At 36.5% G+C, this 25,675-nt stretch overlaps 1 protein-coding gene across 1 annotated transcript; it reads left to right on the top strand.

The window, feature by feature from the left end:
• The first annotated feature begins 15,078 nt into the window (after positions 1 to 15,078).
• LOC143340356 (nuclear receptor subfamily 2 group E member 1) lies at positions 15,079 to 25,357 on the top strand. Its single transcript, XM_076762195.1, has 7 exons — positions 15,079 to 15,209; positions 16,482 to 16,597; positions 18,406 to 18,591; positions 19,107 to 19,220; positions 19,284 to 19,447; positions 20,038 to 20,284; positions 25,128 to 25,357. Exons 1-7 carry the CDS (start codon positions 15,079 to 15,081, stop codon positions 25,355 to 25,357), a joined length of 1,188 nt encoding a protein of 395 aa, XP_076618310.1.
• The last annotated feature ends 318 nt before the right edge of the window (positions 25,358 to 25,675 follow it).

Here is a 25,675-nt window from a genome sequence, read left to right as displayed (position 1 = left end):
TAAAAAGAAATAGATAAAATAAAATTCAGTATAAAAATTTAAAGGAGAACTGTACAGTTGTAAAAATTTAAAAACAAAAAATAATCATAGTTGGTTAAAATTTCGTCAGATCTTAAAATGAGAATATGGAACTTAAATATAAAAATAAAAATATGTGATGATTACCCCCAAATTAAAAAAAAAAGAAGATTTTTTCTCTAACACCCAAGATGTGATCGTGTTTAGAAAATCATGTCGAGTAGAGCTGTACTACACCAACTTCGAACGATAAAGTTTGCTTCATAAACACAGAAATAAACTTGTAAACTGAACTTCTGCTTCTGTAAATAGAAGAGTTAACTCGTATCGAGAAACTCCGGTAAAAATAACTCTCTTATATACGTGCCCCGCGTTTTATCCGCTCGTTTTCTCGAAACGGAGTGAGGTAACTTGTCAGTCGGGACTTAGGAGGAATGGAACTTGGCGAAGTTGTTGGATAGTTACGCGAGAGCCACATCGATTCGCATCTCGGATGGGCTGAAAGCGAGAAGCGATTCGGAAGCAAGGAGGGATCGAAGGAATTCGCGAGAACGGCGTTATATGCGTGGGCGAACCGTGAGAAGGGACAGGTGGTATCTTGTCGTGGTGGTCGGCGATTCACACTTCCAGCTCGTTCTTCTCTGGTGACAAGAAAACCAAAGTGACGGTACAGGGCCGCTTTTATCGTCGACCCTATTCGCCGCGATTGAGTCTGCGACATGGAGCGAAATGTACATCGGGGACCACTTTTTTCCCCGAATTATATCTGAATCGCGAAATAATTTATTACCCCCCTCTAGAGTATCATCGAAGGTTCTACAATTTCCATCGCGAGTATGGATTAAGTAGAGCTTTTTGTATTTTGTAAGTGAATAAAAATGATTTATGAAGAAATAAAATATTGGTTTAATTTCTCTTTTTAATTATATCTCGTCAAGTATTTTCGTTCTTGCTAGGTTGTAACTCTTTTGAAATAATTATCGACAAGATATAGAGGAATGTCCAGTACACAGAATGATACGAATCAGGCCTGTGTTTATGTGGGTGTTATTGCAGAGACATAAATAACAAACAACGATATGTATTGTCAGTTGGTGTTTGTAGAGGAAATAAAATACGCAGAGAGATTTTGAAAGACCCATTTCGCACGATAAAGTGTACACGGAACGTCGAGAGCGAACACAAGCCGAGTTCTTTTGAAACGGAGCCGTCCCTGTCCCCGAGCGCTCGTCTAAGAAGTGGTGTGGGGGATAAAAGGTTTCCTTGTTTAACAAAATATCGTCTCCGAGCCATTAGCCCGACCGTTACCACTTCAACGCGATTTTCTGCTCCTGCCACGTCGAGGAGGTGCTTCAGAATCTGCGGATCCTTCGAGCCATCAAGTGCAGACTGCTTGCTCTTCCCCGGCGAAATCCAACCCCGGTGCAGTTAAAATTAATTTTCCCGATTCGCTATTTCCTTTCCCTCAACGTTCTAATTCTCCTCTCGTAATTCATAACAACAGTTTATTCGTGTTTATTCAATTTCACGAAAAACTTAGCCTGGCTATAGAATTCTGATTATACTTTTTATCGAAATCGTTTGTATTTAAAAGAGAATTTTGGTATTCGCCATTTCTAGTATTTTACTATGCCAGTATATTTGGTATTCAGAAGAGAATTTTGGTGTTTGCCATTTCTAGTATTTTACAATACCAGAATTAGCTTTTACTTTGTTTTACCAACGTTGGCTATGTTTGTAAAATATCCCTTGTTTGATGAACATTTTATGAGAGTAATGGGTTATAATTGAACCGATTTGTCGAAATTGGTGCTGTTATAGAAATCTGATTATAATTTTTGTCGAAATCGTTTGTATTTAAAAGAGAATTTTGGTATTCGCCATTTCTAGTATTTTATTATGCCAGTATATTTGGTATTCAGAAGAGAATTTTGGTGGTTGCCATTTCTAGTATTTTACAATACCAGAATTAGCTTTTGCTTTGTTTTACCAACGTTGGCTATGTTTGTAAAACATCCCTTATTCGATGAACATTTTATGAGAGTAATGGATTATAATTGAACCGATTTGTCGAAATTGGTGCTGTTGGTATAATACATCCGAATGAGATGTGACAATCGTTGGTTTTCAGGTAATGATAAATGAAATATTCATCGACGGTGCTAGTTCTTACGACTGTTTCTCGTAACCGTAATGTCACGGTCCGCGCCGTGTGAAACGCACAGGTGTCGCTCACTAACATTTCATCGCTGTCGTCTTTCTGTAAAGTGCATGAACTAGAATTCCACCTTGAAAGAAATTTATCTGAAACTCGGTAACTTTCGTCGAAGCCGATGCTAAAGCTAATTAAAATCGCAACGAATCGTTGCTATTGACTGGTTGTTAGAAAGAAGTAATGGAAAAAGGATCGAGATAAAAATTGCCACATCGCACAATAAAATCGTCGAATAAATATCATAATCATGGCTCAGGCAACGATATACTTATCTGTATGCACGAGTGCAAGTCAAGTATTATTATTAATTCGAACAATCGATCCTCATTAACCCCTTAACGCTCATATTTTTCGGGTTAACCAAGAATGATCAGTTTTCTTTATTGGATTTGTTTCTAAGCTATATAAAAATGCGGTTTTTGTTAATTACAGTGTTGTATCTAACGTATGATTTGAAGGAAAACAAATATTGCCATCCCTTAAATCGTTAGATTAAAGAAATATTGTTTTTCAAAGCAGTCAGGGCATGAGCGTTAAGGGGTTAAAGAGTGGGGTGGATCAGGTTTGAAAATAATAATTTGACTTTGTAATACGATTTTAAAAAATTCTAATAATTATATAAAAAGTTGTTTATATCCAAAAACATATTTTCGTTATTATTGAAATCGCAATATTTTAGTCTCACGATACAATTGATTCAAATTATAATTAAAAACTATAGTAACATCGTCGAACAGTTAGGCGGAACACAATATGCAGCACAAATAATTTTATCAAAAGTTTCATACATGGTTTCTAACTGGGGGAGGAAAGAAAGATTCTTCGAATTTTCTTATTCCATTCACGATTCAAAAAATAAATTTTGGTTCTGTAAAATATTAATATTTCAATCTATTATAACATATTACTACTAATTCCAACGATTGAGTATTATATTAATTTTGAATTATAAATAGACTGTTATTCGCTTGTAAGACATTTTCCAATTATTTTATGTATCACGATCTGATCCGAAAACAGATTCGATATAACGATTATTTGAACAGTACTCGTGGGTTGAAAATACGAATATATTTTATTATTAAGTTAAGAGAAAAATAAACACTATCATCCATATGCTATTTCTCCTGAGTCTTCCCAGTTTGATGTGTCTGATCCACGATAGAAAAATCCTCGAACCAATTTTTGTATATCTATTTTCATTCCAATTTTAGTATTCCTTTTTTTAAAACAAATAACAGCAAAATCTAAATAACTTCTCATTTTTTAATTTTAAATACCAAAATTTGTTACTTTCTTTCCTAGTCACCCAAATGCTATTTCCTCTCTGTCTCTCGCGATAGAAAAATCCTCAAACCAATTTTTGTACATCTATTTTCACTCTAATTTTAGTATTCCTTTCTTTTCTGAAGAAATAACAGCAAAATCTATTCTAAATACCTTCTTATTTTAAATACTATTGTTATTTTCTTTCCTAGTCACCCATATGCTTTTCCCCCTCTCGGACGAACTCTGTCTCTCCAGTTCGATGCACCTGATCCGCGACAGAAAAATCCTCGAACGAGCCCTGGGGCGTACGATGCTTCCTCGAGGGCACAAGGACCCCGGATCCACCAGCGTCGAACCTTCTACGCGATTATTAGAGGAAACGCGTCGTCGGAGTTGACTTTCGCGCTTGCGGCGATGGAGCTTTCCACTCGCGGTGAGTAGAGGAGGGGTGGTTTTGCGTTCGACCCCGAGTGTGCATTTCGCACAATCACCCCGGAGTCGGGAGCTTCGACGGTGTCGCCCCGCCCATCAGCCAATCGTACGCGTGCCTCAGCTACCCCCATTGCGCGCGCGATCTCTCGGTTGGGCGTGTTACCCGGCGGAGGCGATCAACAGCAACCTACCCTGGCCACCCCCGAAGCGGCAAGCAGAGACCAAAAATTACGAGCCATAGATCACGCGTACACGGTGTGCACCTATCGACGCGACAGTCCTCGCGATAAAGGACCTCCGGTTCGATTTAACCCGTTCGGTCCGGCCGCGACCTACCCTCGACTCCGGGGGTTCTCTTGCCACGGAGGGAATCGTTCAACACGAAAGGAGCGTCGATTGAAGCATGAACGCGAAGAGGTTCGAACAGTTTTTCGTGATTTTTATCGAGAACTCGAGGGATTTTTGAACGACGCCCGGATTTCTTGGGATCGTTCAACCCTCTCGCTCGCGACGCGTCAACCCCTTGCCTTGCGAGTCGATCTCTCTGCTGACGGACATTTTGGACCACGAGCATACGAGTTACCTTATTCGATATTTTAGTCGAATTTGTTGAAGTGTTATAAATACGTAAAATGATTAATTCGAGATCGTGTGTATCAATGGAACCGTGAGAAGAAATTTTTAAATTCAGTTTTTTTGAGAAACAATAAATATTAATTGGACTATAGTCTTCGATCAGAGTTGGAGAGAATGTAGTCAGTTTACATTTGGACTCGGTATTACAAGGCATGGGGGGTTGAATTTAACAAATCTAACAGAATTCAATGTTTCAAAACACAGTGGAAAGTAATTTGTGTATACTAAGTTAAATGTGGTCGTCTCATAGAAAAATTGAAATTAATCTACAGTTTAACATTGCCTTGGTAAAATTATTTAAAATATCGTTAAAAGATCTACTTTGGTAATTTTAATTTATCGATGTCCAGATGTTTGGGTTAGGTTGAAAGTGAGTGCACAAATTTAAGAATCAGCACGGTAAATATGACTTTACATTTTCCAACAAAATTGTTGCTTTCCACTTTTGTCGGTATTTTGAAAATTAAGAGCTAGCTATAAGGAGGGTCTATGACTAAAGTAAGGCTCGATTGCATCGGCCATTTTCTCTCAATAAATCAGGAGAATTATTTTCATCGCAGATTTTAAAAACGAAAGGCAAACTTGTTGCACCAAATGACATAAAAACATTTGAAGTATTTTTTATCAGTACTTGCTACAATTTGCTACTAAAATACATCGAATGTCCTTTATGTGGCCATGTGTAATTTCTAAATTTTAAGTGAATTAGTACTATAAAATCAACAAATAGAATTACGATAAAGTATATTATTTAAATAAATTTAATCAAAATCGTTGAATATTCTGCTAAATTTAATGTTCACTTTTGAAGATTCCTACTGGAAGTCAAATATACAATAAATAACATTCAATTTGTTTTATAAATGTACTTTTTATATCCGCGAATATTTTATAAGTTTGAATCGCGTGAGCGGTAATAATAGAAGCAGCAGTCGAACTAAACAACTTGTTTCTTTCTAAACAAATCAAGATGGACACCATTGCTGATTTAGGAACTATACAAGGAAGGGAGAAACTATCGAAGATTCGTCTATGACTATCTGCAGTACCCTCAACAACGACTGATTCGGCTCTCGAATATTCTTAACAGAGTATTCAGAAGCGTATTCAACAGACAAGCAGCTGAAACTTCACAAGTAAGAAAGAAACGATGATTCCTATTTAAATATATCGAACTTTACTCTATAATATAGGCATTAATTCGATTGATTTTTCATTTGAATGGCAAAACGGAGCATTTAAAAAAGCGCTAGAATGAAATACCCAAAAAATAGAAGAGTAACTAGGAAATATTATAATTGTTAAATTACAAATGAAAGAATAGGGCAAAATAAACGCAGAGGATAGATCCATAAATGAAACAAAGCTGATCTAAATTTTGATAGCAAATACTGTGGGTCAATTTTGACCCGATTCCATTGGTCAAGGATTCTAGAGTTCATGAATGCATTCGAATTTTACATACCTCCGCCCTACCCATTCCTTGTGAACCCATGTAGTCATTACATTGCAAAATCGCCATAAAAATAATATTTTCAAAGTTGCATCAATTACAGTGGGTCAATTGTGACCCAATTCCACCGGTCTAGGATTTTAGAATTCCTGAATGCATTCGAATTCTATATACCTCCGCCCTGTCCATCCCTTATGAACCCATTTAGGCATTAAACTGCAAAATCACCATAAAAATAATGTTTTCAAAGTTCAAACACAGAAGCTGTGGGCGAGCAAAGAGAAATATTATGATAGATTAGAAATATGTGAACAGTAAAAGAATAGGGTAAAATGTACGCAGAGAATAGATCCATAAATGAGACAAAGCTGATCCTTTGATAGCAAATGCAGTGGATCAATTTTGACTTACTTCTACTGGTCAAGGATCCTAGAGTTCGTGACTGCATTCGAATTCTATGCACCTCCACCCTAATTAGGCGTGACATGTGTCGTAGTCCGACGGCTAATTATCCGTAAACGCACCTGTAAGCTCTGTTTTTCGACACCGAGGCGTGTAATTGTCCGTCCACGGTTCGGCCTCCTCGACTGGTAATGTACGCCACCATCGCACCACGTCCACGCATATGCCGAAAGGCATTTCGCACATGGCGTAAACGTCAGCGTCGCGACGCTACCAACTCGATCGGGTGACAATATTCTTTCGCACGCAACATCTTTGCTCTTTCGCACGCAATTTCTTTTGCCCTTTTGCACGATTGCAGCCCCGAGACCCCAAATTCAACGTATTTCGAATATTTCGCGAGGGCGTACTTCTACCCCCTTAAACACTATACTTAGACCCCGAAAATAATATGTGTTAGTGGCTATATCCCGTAACAGTCATTATCATGTAACCGTACGTGCCATAACAGGTGTCAATTTTATTCCTAGTTGTTCCATATAGCTGACTATTAATCAAAGACCAGTTTGTTCATATATGCCAATAAACCTTTATTTGTATATAAAATTTTCGAACGAGGACGATAAAATTGAGTTGATTTCTCTGATCTTGACTTTGCTTAAAAACGATGCTCGTTTTCGGATGGATTATCGATGAGCAAAGTTGTGGAATTTGGGAGATGCTAATTCTAAACAAAAGATTATTGTGTAATATGGCTTTTTGACTGGCGTGGTCATGAGCTTTTATTTTTTTTTTTAAACGAAGGCGTTATCTTTATAGGATGGTACCAAATATGATTTACATTTTTTCCCAAGGATTGAGTCCTCGTGCTAGTAAAAATCGAAAAGTCCCTGGCCATTCTGCAATTTACATATCATAATTTCGCAGGTATGACTTCCGGCGGGCGTTGTTTAAATCCCAGTCAGTTAAACTCATTGTATAACGTCGTATAAATGTGTACAATGGGTTAGAAAATGATTAATCTTCACACTTTTTAACGAAGCTTTCGAAGATGCTCGATTATGTAACACTTTCTAGTTATTCAGATCCACAGATACTGCTGAAGTATGCTCATTTGTACTTTAGCTTTAGAAGTAATTCAAGAAATGTATTTTCGAAAACATTGAACATTTATTAGAAAAAGTTTCAAAGTTACCCCAAAAAAATTCTTGAAAGAATTGAAATCGAATCTGAGACTAATATTTTCCAAAGTTACACCAAATTTTATCCGCTCGATTTCTGATCGTCCATCGGATTAAAAGTTAAGCGGAATGCATTACCGTGGTTCGAGGAACAAGGATAGTCTCGATAAAACAATCGGTAGGAAATATTCCTGTACCAGTTGTTCCACCGATATCACGACAACTAGAAAAGATCTACCAACCGAAGCCACGGGTACCCTGGAACGAGTACTGTGCACGGCATACTCGACCGAGTCACGCAATCACTGCCAATCGTGTGAAGCGTACACGTGTGCGACCGAAACTAATTCCACACACGTTGAATTTAAATCGTTTTAGGAGTCAGACTCGACTTCCCGTCCAAACGATTGTTTTAATGGCAGAAAAAGCCTCTCGATCCGTTCAATTGGTATATTCCACGCGTAAATGCTCAAAACAGACGTCCCTGCGGCGTAATCATATTCAAAATCGATCTTCAAAAGCACTTGGAAATAATTTACTAATCCACGAGCACAAGATGTTTCGTTGCTTATTTTAACGAAAAATAATTAGAATATAATTAAGCAACTACGATGAACCTCAGAGCAACGCGTTGAGAAACATGAATACGATTACGCGGAACCTACTTGATTCGACTGGAAATTAGTAAAAGCGTTACTAAATGTGAGAACATGTAGCGCGACCCGCGTTGTCATTACAATTGCAGCGACGATTTATTATTCAAGAACGTCTAATTGCAGCCAGCCCTTTCTGACATCAAAAGTCACGTCAGGGGTAGCAAAGGCTAACGACAATGTTTACGCGGAACTCCTTAAAAATTAACGAAAGTTCCAAAGGGACTGGAAGAGGGATGATTGTAATTAAATACTTGTACAGAATAACGGAACGCAAACGAATCTGTAAAATTATCTTTGTTTAAATATTACGGGATGCACTGTTCGATTCGACGATATCGTACTAGGAATCGATCGAAACCCTGTATTTTTAAACGGTCCAGGTGAAAATTACTCAGCAAGGATACGCTTCACGGTAGCTCGAAAGGAGGATGCTTAACGCCACGTGCCTTTCTTCTCAATGAATCTACTTTCGAACTTTCCATTGTATTCGAACAATGAACGACATCGACGTAATTGAATTAAGAGGGAAAAAACTGGAGAAAAAGATGGGGTCGATTCCCCAAGTCGTAAACAATTTGCTCGTTGAGAGCTCGTTCGTAACTTGGTAATATTGTACAAAGTATGTTTCGATAAGTTTAGAAACATTTTTAATAAACGACTGTGTGGAATTCTTGCGATCGATAACTAGGATAAATAATTTTTTCACTAATTCGCGTCTAATTTTTAGTTTTGGTTCGCGCAGAAGCTATGGCTACCCATTTTTATGTAACGTAAGGACGTTGATATTATTTTTAGAGGCATTTTAATGGGAGCCCATCGATCATGGATACTTCGACAAGTTCGTCACACAGTTGTGCTCCAAGCACGCTTAATGCTAACCCGATGACTTTTCGATAGTTCGACGGGATGCAAGGTGTCGAAAGTTCGTTGCGGTACACGGGACGAAAATTCGACAGACTCTATGCAAATTTTTTTCATCGTCACGTCACGTGCAACCTTTCGCATAAAAAATGTAGATCGATCGTCGAAGGGAATACTACTGGAAATTTGACTTTGATGAAAGTTTCCTCGAGTATCTTTATAAAATTCGATACGTTTGAAATATTGGTAAATGACCATGGTAAATGCTTATTATTTACCTCTGGATCGCCTTTACATTCGAATTAATTTATCACGATATATTCCAAAGATGCAAATATTTTCAGTAACAAATTTTATTTGTCTATCGTCCTCGTTGTTTACGAACAAAGAAAGGAGTTGTCCTTTTATTCGTTGTCAGAACAAAATTGCGTCCGACACTGCTTGACAGTAAGAACAGAACTTGACTTTCCGCGATCGTGTACGATATACCAGACATTTCGTGTCCGTGCAAAGCACAACATATGTTACGTGCGTGCATAAACGCGGTAGGCGTTCATGCAAACAGGGTCAAACAATCCGCTCCCACTTAAGTGCACACTAACAAACCGACAGCTCGGGCACAATAGTCACCTTCTCATTAATTACGAACGCGTAATTTTCCTTTAACGTCGTGTAGAATTCATTCGATATCGGTAAGTGTATGACAACGCTAAGTTTGTTAAAGTATTTAAGCAAAAATAATTTCGCACTAATTTATTCCTTTTCTAAAGAATATTCTACCCAAAAAATTAAAAAAAATAATTTTTTAACGAAAGAAAAATAAACATTTCTTTTGCTGTCGTTTGATTCTGTACTATAAATTATGAATTTAATTTCAAAATTTCTTTCTTACTGACATTCTGCTCTTTCCTTGCAAATATTACACGCCAACCAAATAGTTAATTTGAGAATAGTTATTTGATTTGATCTTGAACGAGTGCCCACTTACTTTTGTCCCTCGACAATCAACTAACGTTTTCATTGAGTATGCTTTATTTCAATACAAATGTAAATATTAATTTCAATTATTCGCTGAATAATCTACACACTATAAAGACGTATAATAAACTATTTCCTTTGCTTGTCCAATTAATTTTGTCCGCGACTGTGTTTCGAGACACGATTTTGGGAGATAGTTTCTCAATTATACCGATCGTCGAGGCAAGGAAGAATCAGTTGTGAAGATGATTTCGTTATCGATGCCCTCGATAAAACCGTTCCCGGCGTACGCAGGAGGAAAGTGGTCATCGAACAATAAAAGGAAGATCCATCGCTCTGTAGACTCGAGAACGGACTATTAAGAAGTTAGCCTCCAGTCAAGATCTTTGCGGGGGCCGACGGCGATGGTAGTAAATGACAGTGTCGCTGAGACCGGTCTCGGGGCGAAGGGTGCGACGAAGCATGGCATCATCCACCAGGACTCTTGGTGGTTTACCGCCCGATAAGGCTGAGCGATGCTTCACGTCACCGATGCATTATTGAGCCTGAGAACCCTACAGGTGGCCCGGCGTCCTGTTAGACCGAGAAAGACCGGCAGAGTCGCCCCGAGGGCCTCAACAAAGAGGGTGTCCTCTTGTCGGGGATAAGGGACACGGAGAACGAAGAGGTGGAGAACCGTGAGCTGGTTCGAAAGGGGTTGCAAAAGTCACCACCACGGTGGAGAAGCATTTTAACTCGGCCTTCGGGCTACCGCGACTTTCTGATTTCTATTCGAAGGTTCGACGTTAACCACTGTCTGAAAACCACCCGTGCTTCAAATTGAAGATACTTCGAAAAGAACGCGACGTTTTGATCGTCCCTTTGAACGCTTACGCGTCGTCTAATAGAGCTGTTCAAGGGAGATTACGAACACAAGAAGCGACAACCTCTGTTCGATATAAGGAACACTGGGGCACACATACGTTCTTTGGGTTTTAATTTTTCTTGTTTTTGTTTCGAGATAATCGCTCGATTCTAAATACGATTATATTTCGTTCGACATATCTACTGTTTGAAAACCATCCGTACTTCAAATTGGAGACACTTCGAAGAGAACGCGTCGCTTTGATCGTTCCATTGAACGCTTACGCGTCGTCTAATAGAGTTGTTCAAGGAAGATTACGTACACGAGAAACGACAACCTCTGTTCGATATAAGGAACAATGGGGCACACATACGTTCTTTGGTTTTTAATTTTTCTTGTTTTTGTTTCGAGACAATCGCTCGATTCTAAATACGATTATATTTCCTCCACTATAGAGAGGGTGTACCCGGGCAGGTACAAGTCGATTTATTTTCTCTTTCTTTTGTATTTATTATTAAAATTATTGATTAAAACGCCGTTTGACTTAATCGAATTATACAGGTTTACTTTAGCCTCCTATGGGTCAGTGTAATGTTCAGGTCAAATAATTTTAGTTTTTTTTACAAGATGATGTATACGTCTTAGTTATACAGGGTGTTCGGCCACCCCTGGGAAAAATTTTAATGGGGGATTCTAGAGGCCAAAATAAGACGAAAATTAAGAATACCAATTTGTTGGTGAAGGCTTCGTTAAACAGTTATTAACGTTTAAAGTTCCGACCGTAGTGAATTTTTTTCTCGAAAATGCGTAGGATTTCGGGGGTATGTGTAATGACCAAAAATGATTGTAACTGACCCCCGCAACCGAAAATAATTTTTTCAGAATTAATTAAAAAATTTTTTTTTCGTCGAAAAATTTAGGCACCTACCCCCTGTCGATTTTTCTTAAAAATTCCTTTTTCATTTTTAGAAATTTTGTTTGACGCCCAATAGAAAAGTTATCTAATACTTTTTTGTAGGTACCCATGAGTTCTACTTCAGAAAAAAGTTTCATTGAAATATATTCACAATTATAGGAGTTATGGCAGTTTGAAAATTGGACCATTTTTATGTGGTTTTTCTCATTTTGCGAGGTCAAGGACCAACTTTTCGAATATTTTTGCGATTTGTACATATTCTCCATCAAAATACGCGTAGTTTGCTTTTTTAAACATTAAAATCGTCCAATCCGTTCAGAAGTTATGACGTTTTAAAGATTCGCATGAAATTTTGGGCAGACATTTCTGGCCACAAATTAGATTTTCGGTAAGGAATTTTTTTCTCGAAAGGGGGTAGGATTTCGAGGGTATGTCTAATGACCAAAAATGATTGTAATTGACCCCAGAACTTAGAAATAATTTTTTTAGAACGATTTGAAGAATTGTTTTGTCGCCGAAAAATTTAGGCACCTACCCCCTGTCGATTTTTCTTGAAAATTCGTTTTTCATTTTTAGTATTTTTGTTTGACGCTCTACAGAAAAGTTGTCTAATACTTTTCTGTAGGTACCCATGAGCTCTGCTTCAGAAAAAAGTTTCATTGAAATATATTCGTAATTGTAGAAGTTATGGCTGTTTGAAAATTGGACCATTTTTATGTGGTTTTTCTCATTTTGCGAGGTCAAGGACCAACTTTTCGAATATTTTTACAATTGCTACATATTCTACATTAAAATACGCGGCGTTTGGCTTTTTGAACATTAAAATCGTCCAATCCGTTCAGAAGTTATGGTATTTTAAAGATTCGCATGAAAATTCGAGTAGTCATTTCTGGCCAGAAATTATATTTTCGGTAAGGAATTTTTTTCTCGAAACTGAGTAGGATTTCGGGGTTATGTCTGTTGACCAAAAATGCTTGCAATTGACCCCTGCAACTAAACATAATTTTTCCAAGACGATTCGAAAGTCTTTTTTTTCACCCAAAACTTTCAGCACTTACTCGAATTTTTTTCTCGAAAGTGGGTAGGATTTCGGAAGTATGTGTATTCACCAAAAATGATTGTAATTGACCCCCACATCCGAAAATAATTTTTCCAGAACGATTTAAAATTTTTGAATTTAATTGTTAATAACTTTTTAACGAAGCCTCCATCAACAAATTGGTATTCTTTATTTTCGTCTTATTTTGGCCTCTAGAATACCCCATTAAAATTTTTCCCAGGAGTGGCCGAACACCCTGTATAATGTCTCTGAGATAACCAATTAAATATCAAAGTAGATGCCTTGCAAGTTAATATTTAAGCAAAAGATTCGCCCCATCGAGGGTTAATTTTTGAGAAGATCAAATCATACTCTGTTACACGCATACACGATGAATTTTCAAAGTCGATTTTCTCTTTCGATCAATCCCTGTCTTTATTAGCGTTTAATCCTAAAAATTTTCGCGACCCTTAATCCGAGTAAAATTCTTTAAATTACATTTCCATAAAATTGTTTCCAGCTTACAACGCAGCCTTAGTTATTAGTTGGTTTTTGTCCGTTTATTGTCCACGTGTTTTAATCCGACCATACGCCTCTGACCATTCACGAAAATCCTTACTAGACTTCCAAGAACTGAGTTTAATTGACATTTTGTGAGACATTTAGTGAAACATTTTTTTAGTTATTGTTGGCTTCTATGTACTCAATTGCGTTTGTTTTTTATAATCATATGTATAAGGTGTCTCTGCGTGGACGGTGCGTGCACCTAACGATAAGTCTGAACGCGTTCAGGCAGGAAGGAAAGATTATAGAGTTGCTGTACTCGAGATTAAAGACATCTTGGATAGAAGACGTCTCTTTGATCTTTTCCACAAACGCGGGCATCTAGTTTAATAAACTGTTCATAGAGGATTCCAAACACGCGAAGTGACAACCCCTATTCGACTCGATATACTGTTTATATTGGCAAGTGTTTAATCTTGTAACAGTGGCTGACAATCTACGATTCTTCGATTCAATTTTTGCGATCCTCGATCAGGTTCATTTAAATTACATTTCTATTTGTTTCAATTGAAAATGGATTACAGTCTTTTAACCTGCAATTTACGTTAAACCTTCAAATCAATTATTAAAACGGACAATATTGCTAGAAGTCGATTTAAATTATTACGAGCTACCGATAACAACATAAGATTTTAAACGGACGATTACATGAGAATATATCCAATCGACGTCACGCCATTTATGGTTCATTCAACTACTAAGACGTAGTAATTTAACTGTAATTATATTACTTCTTTTATCGCGTGGTTGCTAGTAGTGTTCTCAGCGTTAAATCAGCCCGAGAACTTTTCAATTGCAATCTTTTCGAACCTGAATTTTAGATATTTTCGATATACCAAGGCTATTAAACGAAGCATGTTTTCATGAAAAAATATAGTGGTGAATGTTTGCCAAAAATTTAAAAAAATTGGCGTATGTATCAACCCCAGTGGCTGTAACATATTCTTAACATTAGTGAATTTGGAGGTACCGAGTCGTAAGAACATTGCCGTCGGTGAGCAATGTTTAACAATCGCGAAGGTTCTCATTATACGTCTGCAATATGCAACAACCCGTCGCTCGGTAACTATAAGTTCCTCCATTGAACGAGAAATTACCGTAGAAGTCACGACAACCGCGACGAGAATCGTGCTGCTACGCCGCTGAAAATGACAGATAATGAGGAGTAATATGCCTCGAAGAAAGCAGAAACTATTATTAGTGTATCGCCGTAGCCAGTGAACAATTCCTGCTAAAACAATCTCATGGAACGCGATAAAATACCTAGACAAATTGTGAAACGACTGGCTGCTATATTCGATAAAAAAAAAATACGTTTCGACGCCTTTGTCGCGTTTGAAATTACCAAAAATATAATCGAATGTTATTATTCGCTTCTTATTTGTACCAAAAAAATTCAACCGATAGATACTCGAAGAAATGTACAACGCAATGGAAATAAATGTTTATTCATTTTTTTATAAAAAACTATGGTAAATTTTTTTTCATTGTCTATTAAAAATTACGAATGGATCGTTTCGATCATTTTGGTAGTTTCAGTGTTGAAAAGAAGAAAGGATACCCTGAGTACTGTATTATCGTTTGATTTTTGTTTTGTTTTACAGTCAGGTCAAAATGGAGGACAACAGCCGTAGCGAAAGTCTGTGCAAAGTCTGCGGCGACAAGGCTTCCGGAAAGCATTACGGAGTACCGAGCTGCGACGGATGTCGTGGATTTTTCAAGCGGTCGATCCGCAGGTATGCAAGGTAATTACTCTTTCGTCGTTTTCGAAATAACTGCACAATCGTGTAGAGTCTCGAGGAATCCACGCTTTACTTTGAATCGGTGTAACATCGTTAATTTAAAAGTTACTGGGTACTAAGTGGGATCGAAAACGCAACAGTGAAAAATGTTGCTATAAAAATATGCAATTTGTGTATACCAAGTTAAACGTGGTCTTCTCATAGAAAAACTAAACTTAACATTGTGTTGGTAAAATCATTTAAAATATCGTTAAAAGATCTATTTTGGTAATTTTAAATTATCGATGCCCAGATGTTTGAGTCTCACGAGGGATTTCTTATCCCAAAGTGAGTGCACAAATTTAAAAACCTGTTTATAGTAAATTTAATAATAAAAAAATTGTTATTTTCCACTGTTGTCAGTATTTTGAAAATTAAGAGACTTTGAATCGGTGTATCATTGTTAATTTAAAAGTTACTGCGAACTTTAAGTGGGACTGAAAACACAACAGTGAGAAATGTTGCTATAAAAATATGTCCATCAAAATACGACTTTGTTCCCAAGTTATAACCATTTCTATAATCCAGTAGTAGTATATAGTTCTTTACCTTCGGCGAAGGTGTTCGAAATGGTTAACTTTTGCTTAAATGTCCAGACATTTTATCAGATTCGTCTTCTTGCATGCATCGAATAAATGCATAAAATAAAAATCCATTAGATTTAGACCCTGGATATGAATACAGGCAATAGATCTTGCACGACTTGCCCATCTGTTAGAAAATCGTTCGTTCGGTTATGCATAAACCACACGCGACATACATCTAAAGGAACTTCTTTCGATTATTCATACGATTGATTGCTCAAGAAATTGACGTAAGATTGACTTTTTAATCTCCATTGAGAAAAACGAGGAGCTATCGAACGTTGTGAACAAATAATACAATCGTTTAGACTGGTTCAGTTTGTAATTAAAAAATTGTGATTTATCGATTAGTGTTGTTAGAGAACAAAAATGGCTGTAACTTGGGAAGAAAGTTAATAGGAGGCTATTTATTTGGAAAAAATTATTTTAAATTCGTTTAAAAACAAATTCATTAGACCGATCGTCCTTGATTCGAAGGGGCAAATATTATTAATACTACTATTATTTTCTCAATTCAAAGAGTAAATTTGTCCAATAAAATGCATACTATATTGTTGGTTTCAATTTCTACCGCAATTATTATTGATATCTCGTGATTATTTTTATTTTTTAATTTAGAAAACATTCGATAATATTCGGTTCTCCTGTTCAGGAATTTGGACTACGTTTGCAAGGAGAACGGTCGTTGCATCGTGGACGTTTCGCGTCGCAATCAGTGCCAGGCATGTCGTTTCACCAAGTGCCTTCAGGTTAACATGAAACGAGATGGTACGCTTCGTTTCACCGGTGATTAAGACTTTAGATTCTTTTCTTTACACGTAAGGAATTTAACTCGGTATACGAACGAAAATCAAACAGACGAGAACGCCAATATCAATCAGACCCACGCATCGACTGACAAGTTTTACGAAACCTTTCCTCCATTATGTTTTCTCAGAACTTCATACACTTACGAAGCGTAGCTTACGAGGCCCTATTTTGAAATTCACAACTTCACGAATTTATGGGATGTATAGCATACTAATCGAAAGTAGAAGTATTTTAACTTTATCTCAAGGGTTCCAAAAGTTAGTCTCAAACGATACGAAAAAATTGTCTAGAAGAAGAAGGGTGAACGTACATAATATTCAAACTATTCAATGTTCAGTGATATTTTCGATCGAGTCCAATTTTAAAATAAAAAGTACAGGGAAGTGTCGGAGCACCGAATTAAGGGAAAATGTGTTCAGACGAAGTTAACGTCTCCGCGAGTGCCATCCCCCCCGGGGGTGGTTGAACGATCGTCTGTCAGAAACCGTGCGTATGACAGGAATCGAGGTCGTCCTCCGCGTTCCTCGTATCCGCGCAAATATACGTCGGAGCCATCGTCTGGAGGACATTACAATGCAAGAGGTTTCTCTCGCTTCGACGAAGAAATAGAAGAAGGGCGACACGTCGAACGAAATAAAAAAAAAAGGCTCCTGCTCGCGCCCACCTGAAACTCTATATGTATCTGTATGTATACCGACGCCCGCCCACGCTAGAATCTGAAAAGTTAGCCTCGACACGAGCGGAAGAGCGGTGTCACGAGCAGCCTGACGTTCACAGCTTTTGTAAACACTTCCATCCCGGGCTAGGGCAGCCAGGATAATCCAAACACTTGATTGCGCGGGGATATCAATTAGCGACAGAGGGGACGCGAAAGGTGCCATTAACGGTCTACGGTTCTGCGGGTCCTCGAGCTGGAAAAAAAATGAAAATAAGTGGTCAATAATAGTGCAACGGGGAATCAAAGCGAACAGGCGAGATTGATTTTATTTATATTGAGGCAGCTGCTGGCGCGAGTTGGGGGTACTTCAAGATGGATACCGTTTATTTCTTCGTTGTATCCGAAATTGGGAATTTTTATACCCAAACAACGAAATGCCTGGGTATCTTGATGGATCAACATAGAAGAAATACATAGGGATCAAGGAAAAACAGCTGGACTTAAAAATAAAAATATATTGGATTCTGTCATAGTTCCAATTAGAACATATGCCAACTTTGGGGATAATTCTAGAGGAAACATCTTGGATATCGTACAAAATTTCAAAATAAAGCACCGAGAACAATAACCACTTCAGAGATCTGAGTAAAGATCTGTATATGCAATATCTATTAAAGAGCAAGTAGATGCAAACGCAGAAACACGTAACAATAAAACAATTTTATAAATTATGTACGAAAGTAACAAATAATAAATAGTGAAAACGTTAGTGAGCATTTTGACTCTATAAAACCAGTCGTAAATGTGTTTGCAGGAATAAAAAATATTTCTTACTGAATTTTAATGCTTTTAAGTACGTCAAAAAATATAAAAAATATAAACACATGAAAATGAAATATTGGATTGGAAGACGGAAGAGAATCAAATCGACTGACGTACGGAAATATTAAATAATAATACTGCATAGTGAAAACGCTACTGAGCTTTTACTTTTACTAAATTTTAATGTTTGCAAGTGTGTCGTGTGGGTAGTGGCTAGAGTTTAATTATTATGTTACGATCCTAATGTTAAGTAATGATATACTTATTAAAATATAATTACTTACAGCGGTTCAGCATGAAAGAGCTCCACGGAACACGTCGTCTTTGGTAGCAGCTGCGAGGAGAGGTCCTGCGGGACTGTACTCAGGAATTTCTCATGTTTACCACGCGGCGAGCAATCCTTATCATCCCCTCCTGTATCCAGCGTTGTTCCCATTCAAGCCAACGGTGCCAACGTTCACGTCATCGGTTGGTGAGTGAAAACGATTGTAAATAAACTTGTTTTTAAATTGGTAGTTGTCGTATCCTTACCGAGAATGTCTCTGACTTTGGGCTACAGCCTTTCATTATTTATCCCCTTATCATGCAATTACGAATTTCGTTATAGATTCTTCGTTCCAAGTTGCCCAATAACGAACTATAGTCTTGAAGCCTAATATGTAATCATTTTAACGTATTAAAAAAAAGAATGTACATTTGAAAAGTCACTTATTTACCAGAATTATTTGAGTGAAATAATGTAAATATAATTATTGAAATAATATACTGTTCAATTATGTGTATAGTAATATAGAATGAGTTTTATATTAATTCCATACTTGATCTATGTATCAAAGGGTCGACGATAAAACGTTTTTGACTTTCTTGTTCGTTACTAAAATAAAATAAAATTATACCGTTAATAGTGTTTGGTTTTTGGTTTCATTCATTTCTTAGAATAAAATGCAAAAATAAACGAGGATTACGAATCTTTTTGTCGATTTACAGCACACTTTTTGCCGCGGTCGCCAACAGAACCCTTAACGGTGGCTGCTGCCAAGGAGGACGAGGTGACAAGCTCCGAGGAAGCTGGATCGATGGACACTAGGATCGAGACGAAGGGTAAGGATTTCCGTATATAGTTCAATAAAAATAAGGTCAGTATAAATACCTGTGGTTTTACAGAGGAGCTTGCAAGTACTCGATTAGCACCCCCAATCGTCAACTCTGTGTCCTCGGAATACATTACCAATTTCTCCATTTTACCCACGGAAAATATATACGAATTTGCTGCAAAATTACTCTTCTTCGCTGTCAGATGGGCGAGAAGCATTCATTCCTTCTTGCAGGTGAGTTAAAATTCCGTCAACTCTACTGCATCACAATTACTCTGTCTTGAAACTCCAAAGTGGACACCTGCAAACCCAATTCCATAAATTGAAGCGAGTACTTATTAACACAATAACATTGTAAATATTTAATGAAATTTTATGTAAAAAGGTAACGGAGATTATTACAGTCCGAGCGACTAAGTTCGTGTATCAATTGCGCACAGACCTGAGCAAAGTTAATTTTACATGAAAATAAGAAATAACTGTTTGAAATATTATTTCAACTTGAAAACGTACAGATTTAGTCGAATTAATAGGTGTGCAATTATATAAAATAACAGAGCTACATAAATAATAAATACGCCCAATGATTTTGTCTTATTTTTAGCGATAGAATAGGGTAGTAAAATTTCCTATTTATTTCTTCTTTATTAAATGTTATCAAGGTTAATTGATGGTCAACTTTGTTCCATTAAATAGAAATGTATATTTATTATTGAAATAGTATTTCAAATAACGTTATTTCACAAATGCCCAGGTCTGGTTACACAAGACAGAGTCGTCCAGTGTTCAGTTAAACATTCAATCAACCGTGCGTCTCTCTCAAGCTGCCCTACAGAGACCAGACTATTCTTCTGGAGGAATCCTGGAGCGAACTTTTCGTCTTAACAGCCGCCCAGTGGAATTTTCCTGTCGAGGAAGCCACCCTGGTGCCCAGCGATTTGTCGTCTGAAAGGAAAGATATGCTCGTCGACGAGGTGAGAAAGCTGAGAGAATTGTTGGGAAAATGCGCCCTCCTCAGAGTCGATCATTCGGAGTACGCTTGTCTCAAGGCCATAGTTCTTTTTAAAGGAGGTAAATTACATTTAATATAATATAAACGAAAGTAATGTGTATCTTTTCGATATTTTACATTTATTATATATATTTATAGATATTTTACACATATTATATGTTTTAAAAATCTATAATTTTTATGTTTAACATGATACCTACAGAAATGTATTAAACAAAATTTCCGTAGGATGTCAAACAAACTTATTAAAGATCAAAAACGAATTTTTAAGAAAAATCGACAGGGGTTAGATGGACAAATTTTTCGGCGAAAAAAAAAATTTTCAAATCGTTCTGGAAAAATTATTTTCAGTTACAGGGGTCAATTACAATCAATTTTGGTCAATAGACATACCCTTGAATTACTACGCGTTTTCGAGAAAAAAATTCCTTACCGAAAGTATCATTTCTGGTCAGAAATGATAGCCCAAAATTTCATGCGAATCTTTAAAACGTCATAATTCCTGAACGGATTGGACGATTTTAATGTTTAAAAAAGCAAACTACGCGTATTTTAGTGAAGAATATGTAGAAATTCTAAAAATATTGGAATAGTTGCTCCTTGACCCCATAAAATGAGAAAAACCCCATAACACTGGTCCAATTTTCAAACAGCCATAACTCCTACAATAGTGAATATATTTCAATGCAACTTTTTTCTGAAGTAGAGCTCATGGGTACCTACAAAAAAGTATTAGACAACTTTTCTGTAGGGCGTCAAACAAAAATACTAAAAATGAAAAACGAATTTTCAAGAAAAATCGACAGAGGGTAGGTAAAAAAAAAAAATTCGAATCTAATTAAGTTACTCAACCATTTTTCTATACATTACTTCATATAATTAATTAGTTATAAACAATTTCTGGAAGCTATACTTATTTATTCCAATATTGCGCCAAAAGTGACAAAGTATCGCCATCTATCGGAATGTTAGAGGAAGTATCTAGAGTACTGTCCCCTCACCCCCCAAGGTTTGGTGCACACGAATAGTATCGCCATCTAAGAACAGGTATCGAACTAAAAAAGTACAGCTACCCAAAATTATTGTAAAATTATTTCGCCTAAATTTTTCGGCGAAATTGAAAAGTTTCAAATCGTTCTAAAAAAATTATTTTCAGTTGCAGGTGTCGATTACAATAATTTTTGGTGAACAAACGTACCCCCGAAATCCTACCCACTTTCTAGAAAAAATTCCAGAAGGTGCGAAAATTATAATAGTATCCTTAATTGTTGTCGAGGGTCTATACTATATTCTTCGATTCTAAAAGTTCATATTTTATTCCCAGAAAAGGAGTTATTAACGAATAATCAAGGTACATACTGCGTATCAGGAGTAGCAGGAGTGGGGGTAGCTGTAACTTTTTTAGTTCGATACCTGTTCTTAGATGGCGATACTATTCGTGTGCACCAAACCTTGGGGGGTGAGGGGACAGTTCTCTGGATACTTTCTCTAACATTCCGATAGATGGCGATACTTTGTCACTTTTGGCGCAATATTGGAATAAATAAGTATAGCTTCCAGAAATTGTTTATAACTAATTAATTAGATGAAATAATCTATAGAAGAATGGTTGAGTAATTTAATTAGATTCGAATTTTTGTTTTTTACTTTAGTACTTTTACTTTTTTTTTTACTATATTTTCTGGCCAGAAATGTCTGCCCGAATTTTCATGCGAATTTTTAAAACATCATAACTCCTGAACGGATTGGACGATTTTAATGTTTAAAAAAGCAAACAACGCGTATTTTAATGGAGAATATGTAGAAATTACAAAAATATTCGAAAAGTTGCTCCCAAATCCTGTAAAGTGAGAAAAACCTCATAAAAATTGTCTAATTTTCAAACATCCATAACTCCTACAATAGTGAATATATTTGTATGAAACTTTTTTCTGCAGTAGAGCTCATGGGTAGCTACAAAAAAGTATTAGACAACTTTTCTGTAGGGCGTCAAACAAAATTACTAAAAATCAAAAACCAATGTTTAAGAAAAATCGACAGGGTAGCTGCTGAAATTTTTCACCGAAAAGAAAAAATTTCAAATCATTTTGAAAAAATTATTTTTGGTTCCGGGGGTCAATTACAATCATTTTTGATGAATAGACATATCCACGAAATCCTACCCACTTTCTAGAAAAAATTCCAGAAGGTGCGAAAATTATAATAGTATCCTTAATTGTTGCCGAGGGTCTATACTATATTCTTCGATTCTAAAAGTTCATATTTTATTCCCAGAAAAGGAGTTATTAACGAATAATCAAGGTACATACTGCGTATCAGGAGTAGCAGGAGTGGGGGTAGCTGTAACTTTTTTAGTTCGATACCTGTTCTTAGATGGCGATACTATTCGTGTGCACCAAACCTTGGGGGGTGAGGGGACAGTTCTCTGGATACTTCCTCTAACATTCCGATAGATGGCGATACTTTGTCACTTTTGGCGCAATATTGGAATAAATAAGTATAGCTTCCAGAAATTGTTTATAACTAATTAATTAGATGAAATAATCTATAGAAAAATGGTTGAGTAATTTAATTAGATTCGAATTTTTGTTTTTTACTTTAGTACTTTTACTTTTTTTTTTACTATATTTTCTGGCCAGAAATGTCTGCCCGAATTTTCATGCGAATTTTTAAAACATCAGAACTCCTGAACGGATTGGACGATTTTAATGTTTAAAAAAGCAAACAACGCGTATTTTAATGGAGAATATGTAGAAATTACAAAAATATTCGAAAAGTTGCTCCCAAACCCTGTAAAGTGAGAAAAACCTCATAAAAATTGTCTAATTTTCAAACAGCCATAACTCCTACAATAGTGAATATATTTGTATGAAACTTTTTTCTGCAGTAGAGCTCATGGGTAGCTACAAAAACGTATTAGACAACTTTTCTGTAGGGCGTCAAACAAAATTACTAAAAATCAAAAACCAATGTTTAAGAAAAATCGACAGGGTAGCTGCTGAAATTTTTCACCGAAAAGAAAAAATTTCAAATCATTTTGAAAAAATTATTTTTGGTTCCGGGGGTCAATTACAATCATTTTTGATGAATAGACATATCCACGAAATCCTAACCACTTTCGAGAAAAAAATTAGAGAAGATGTGAAATTTTGTCAAAAAATTAAAAAATTTCAAATCGTTCCGGAAAAATTATATTCAGTTACAGGGGTCAATTACAATCAATTTTGGTCAATAGACATACCCTTGAATTCCTACGCGTTTTCGAGAAAAAAATTCCTTACCGAAAGTATCATTTCTGGTCAGAAATGATAGCTCAAAATTTCATGCATATATTTAAAACGTCATAACTTCTGAACGGATTGGACGATTTTAATGTTTAAAAAAGCAATCAACGCGTATTTTAGTGAAGAATATGTAGAAATTCTAAAAATATTGGAATAGTTGCTCCTTGACCCCATAAAATGAGAAAAACCCCATAACACTGGTCCAATTTTCAAACAGCCATAACTCCTACAATAGTGAATATATTTCAATGCAACTTTTTTCTGAAGTAGAGCTCATGGATACCTACAAAAAAGTACTAAACAACTTTTCCATACGGCGTCAATCAAATTTATTAAAAATCAAAAATGAATTTTTAAGAAAAATCGAGAGGGAGTAGGTGCCTAAATTTTTCGGCGAAATTAAAAAATTTTAAATCATTCTGAAAAAATTATTTTTGGTTCCGGGAGTCAATTACAATCATTTTTGGTGAATAGACAAACCTTCAAAATTCTATTCACTTTCGAGAAAAAAATTCAAAAAGGTGTGAAATTTTTCGGCAAAATAAAAAAATTTCAAATCATTCTAAAAAAATTATTTTTGGTTGCAGGGATCAATTACAATCATTTTTGGTCAATACACATACCCTCGAAATCCTACGCACTTTCGAGGAAAAAATTCTTTACCGAAAATACAATGTCTGACCATACCATTGATTGATTCCCCTGAAATTTCATGCGAATCTTTAAAACGTCATAACTTCTAAACGGATTGGACGATTTTGATGTTTGAAAAAGCAAACAACGCGTATTTTAATGGACAATATATAGAAATTCCAAAAATATTCGAAATGTTGGTCCTTGAACCTGAAAAATAAGAAAAACCCCATAAAAATGGTCCAATTTTCAAACAGCCATAACTCCTGCAATAGTGAATATATTTCAATGAAACTTTTTTCTGAAATAGAGCTCATGGGTACCTACAAAAAAGTGTTAGACAACTTTTCTGTAGGGCGTCAAACAAAATTATGAAAAATTAAATACGAATTTTTAAGAAAAATCGACAGGTAGGTGCTGAAATTTTTTGGCGAAATTGAAAAGTTTCAAATCATTCTATAAAAATTATTTTCGATTGTGGGGGTCAATTCCAATCATTTCTGGCGAATACACATACCCCCGAAATCCTGGGCCAAAAAAATATGGACGCAAGGTCTACTCGTATATCTCGTTTGTGGTTGAGTTTCTGTTGAGTTCCTCGAATCACTGATACTAAATGGAGAGGTCGCTCAAAACATTTAACCTTTTACAAGGTTGGTAGTGCAGTTCGATCGATATCAACCCCTAAAAAAACTACCCCTCAAAGTCGGCAATCTTTGCAATACGTGCTTTGCAGCCTTCCTTATTTGGATTATGTATTTTCTATTTCTAATTTCTTATACAATTAGATGTCGTTCTTTACTGTTTTACTTGTTCTTACAGTTTTTCTAAATGGATTTTATTCGTTATCCGACATAACGGTTGCCTAATGCTGGTACCTCTGTTAGTGTATCGAACAATGTATAAATTTTAATACTGTTATATTAAATACTCACTGAAAATGGAGCTGAATTAACGGTAATGAAATAATTATCTGTTTATTTAGAATCTCGAGGACTCTGTGAACGAGGAAGGGTAGCAACATTGCAAGAGCAAACGGTCGCCGTATTCTGCGAAAGGGATGCTCGAAGGGTTGGTCGTCTCTTGCTGCTGTTACCCCCGGCGCGTGCCCTCTGTCGATCAACCCTCCAAGAATTATTATTCAAACCAACGGTAGGCGATGTCAGCGTGGAACGGTTGTTGGGCGACATGGTCAGTGCGCTCAGGCCAACATAACGCGACTTATCGTCCAAACCTGCTCAATCGATACAACATACGCCGGGAAACCGAGCAATTTTTCCGTAACAAATGTTCCAAACGCGAAACTGAAATACTTATTTCGAACGTATCGAATATCGTTTAAGCTTACCCTTTGTACTACTACCACAGACCATGTACAGAAACATCGACCTCGTAAAACGGTCAGTGGTGTTAGAACGACCCCTTCGTTTAAAGGACAGTGATTTCAGGAGGTAAAATTAGGAAATGTAGAAAGCACGAACGAAATTCAGAAATAGAATCGATGCATTTTTTGTCCCAAGGTTTCGGGGGTTG

The sequence above is a fragment of the Colletes latitarsis genome, chromosome 3 (assembly GCF_051014445.1).
Source record: "Colletes latitarsis isolate SP2378_abdomen chromosome 3, iyColLati1, whole genome shotgun sequence".
Taxonomy (NCBI): Eukaryota; Metazoa; Arthropoda; class Insecta; order Hymenoptera; family Colletidae; genus Colletes; species Colletes latitarsis.
The sequence above is the reverse complement of the archived record's forward strand: the minus strand, read 5'-3'. Positions and strand labels throughout refer to the sequence as shown.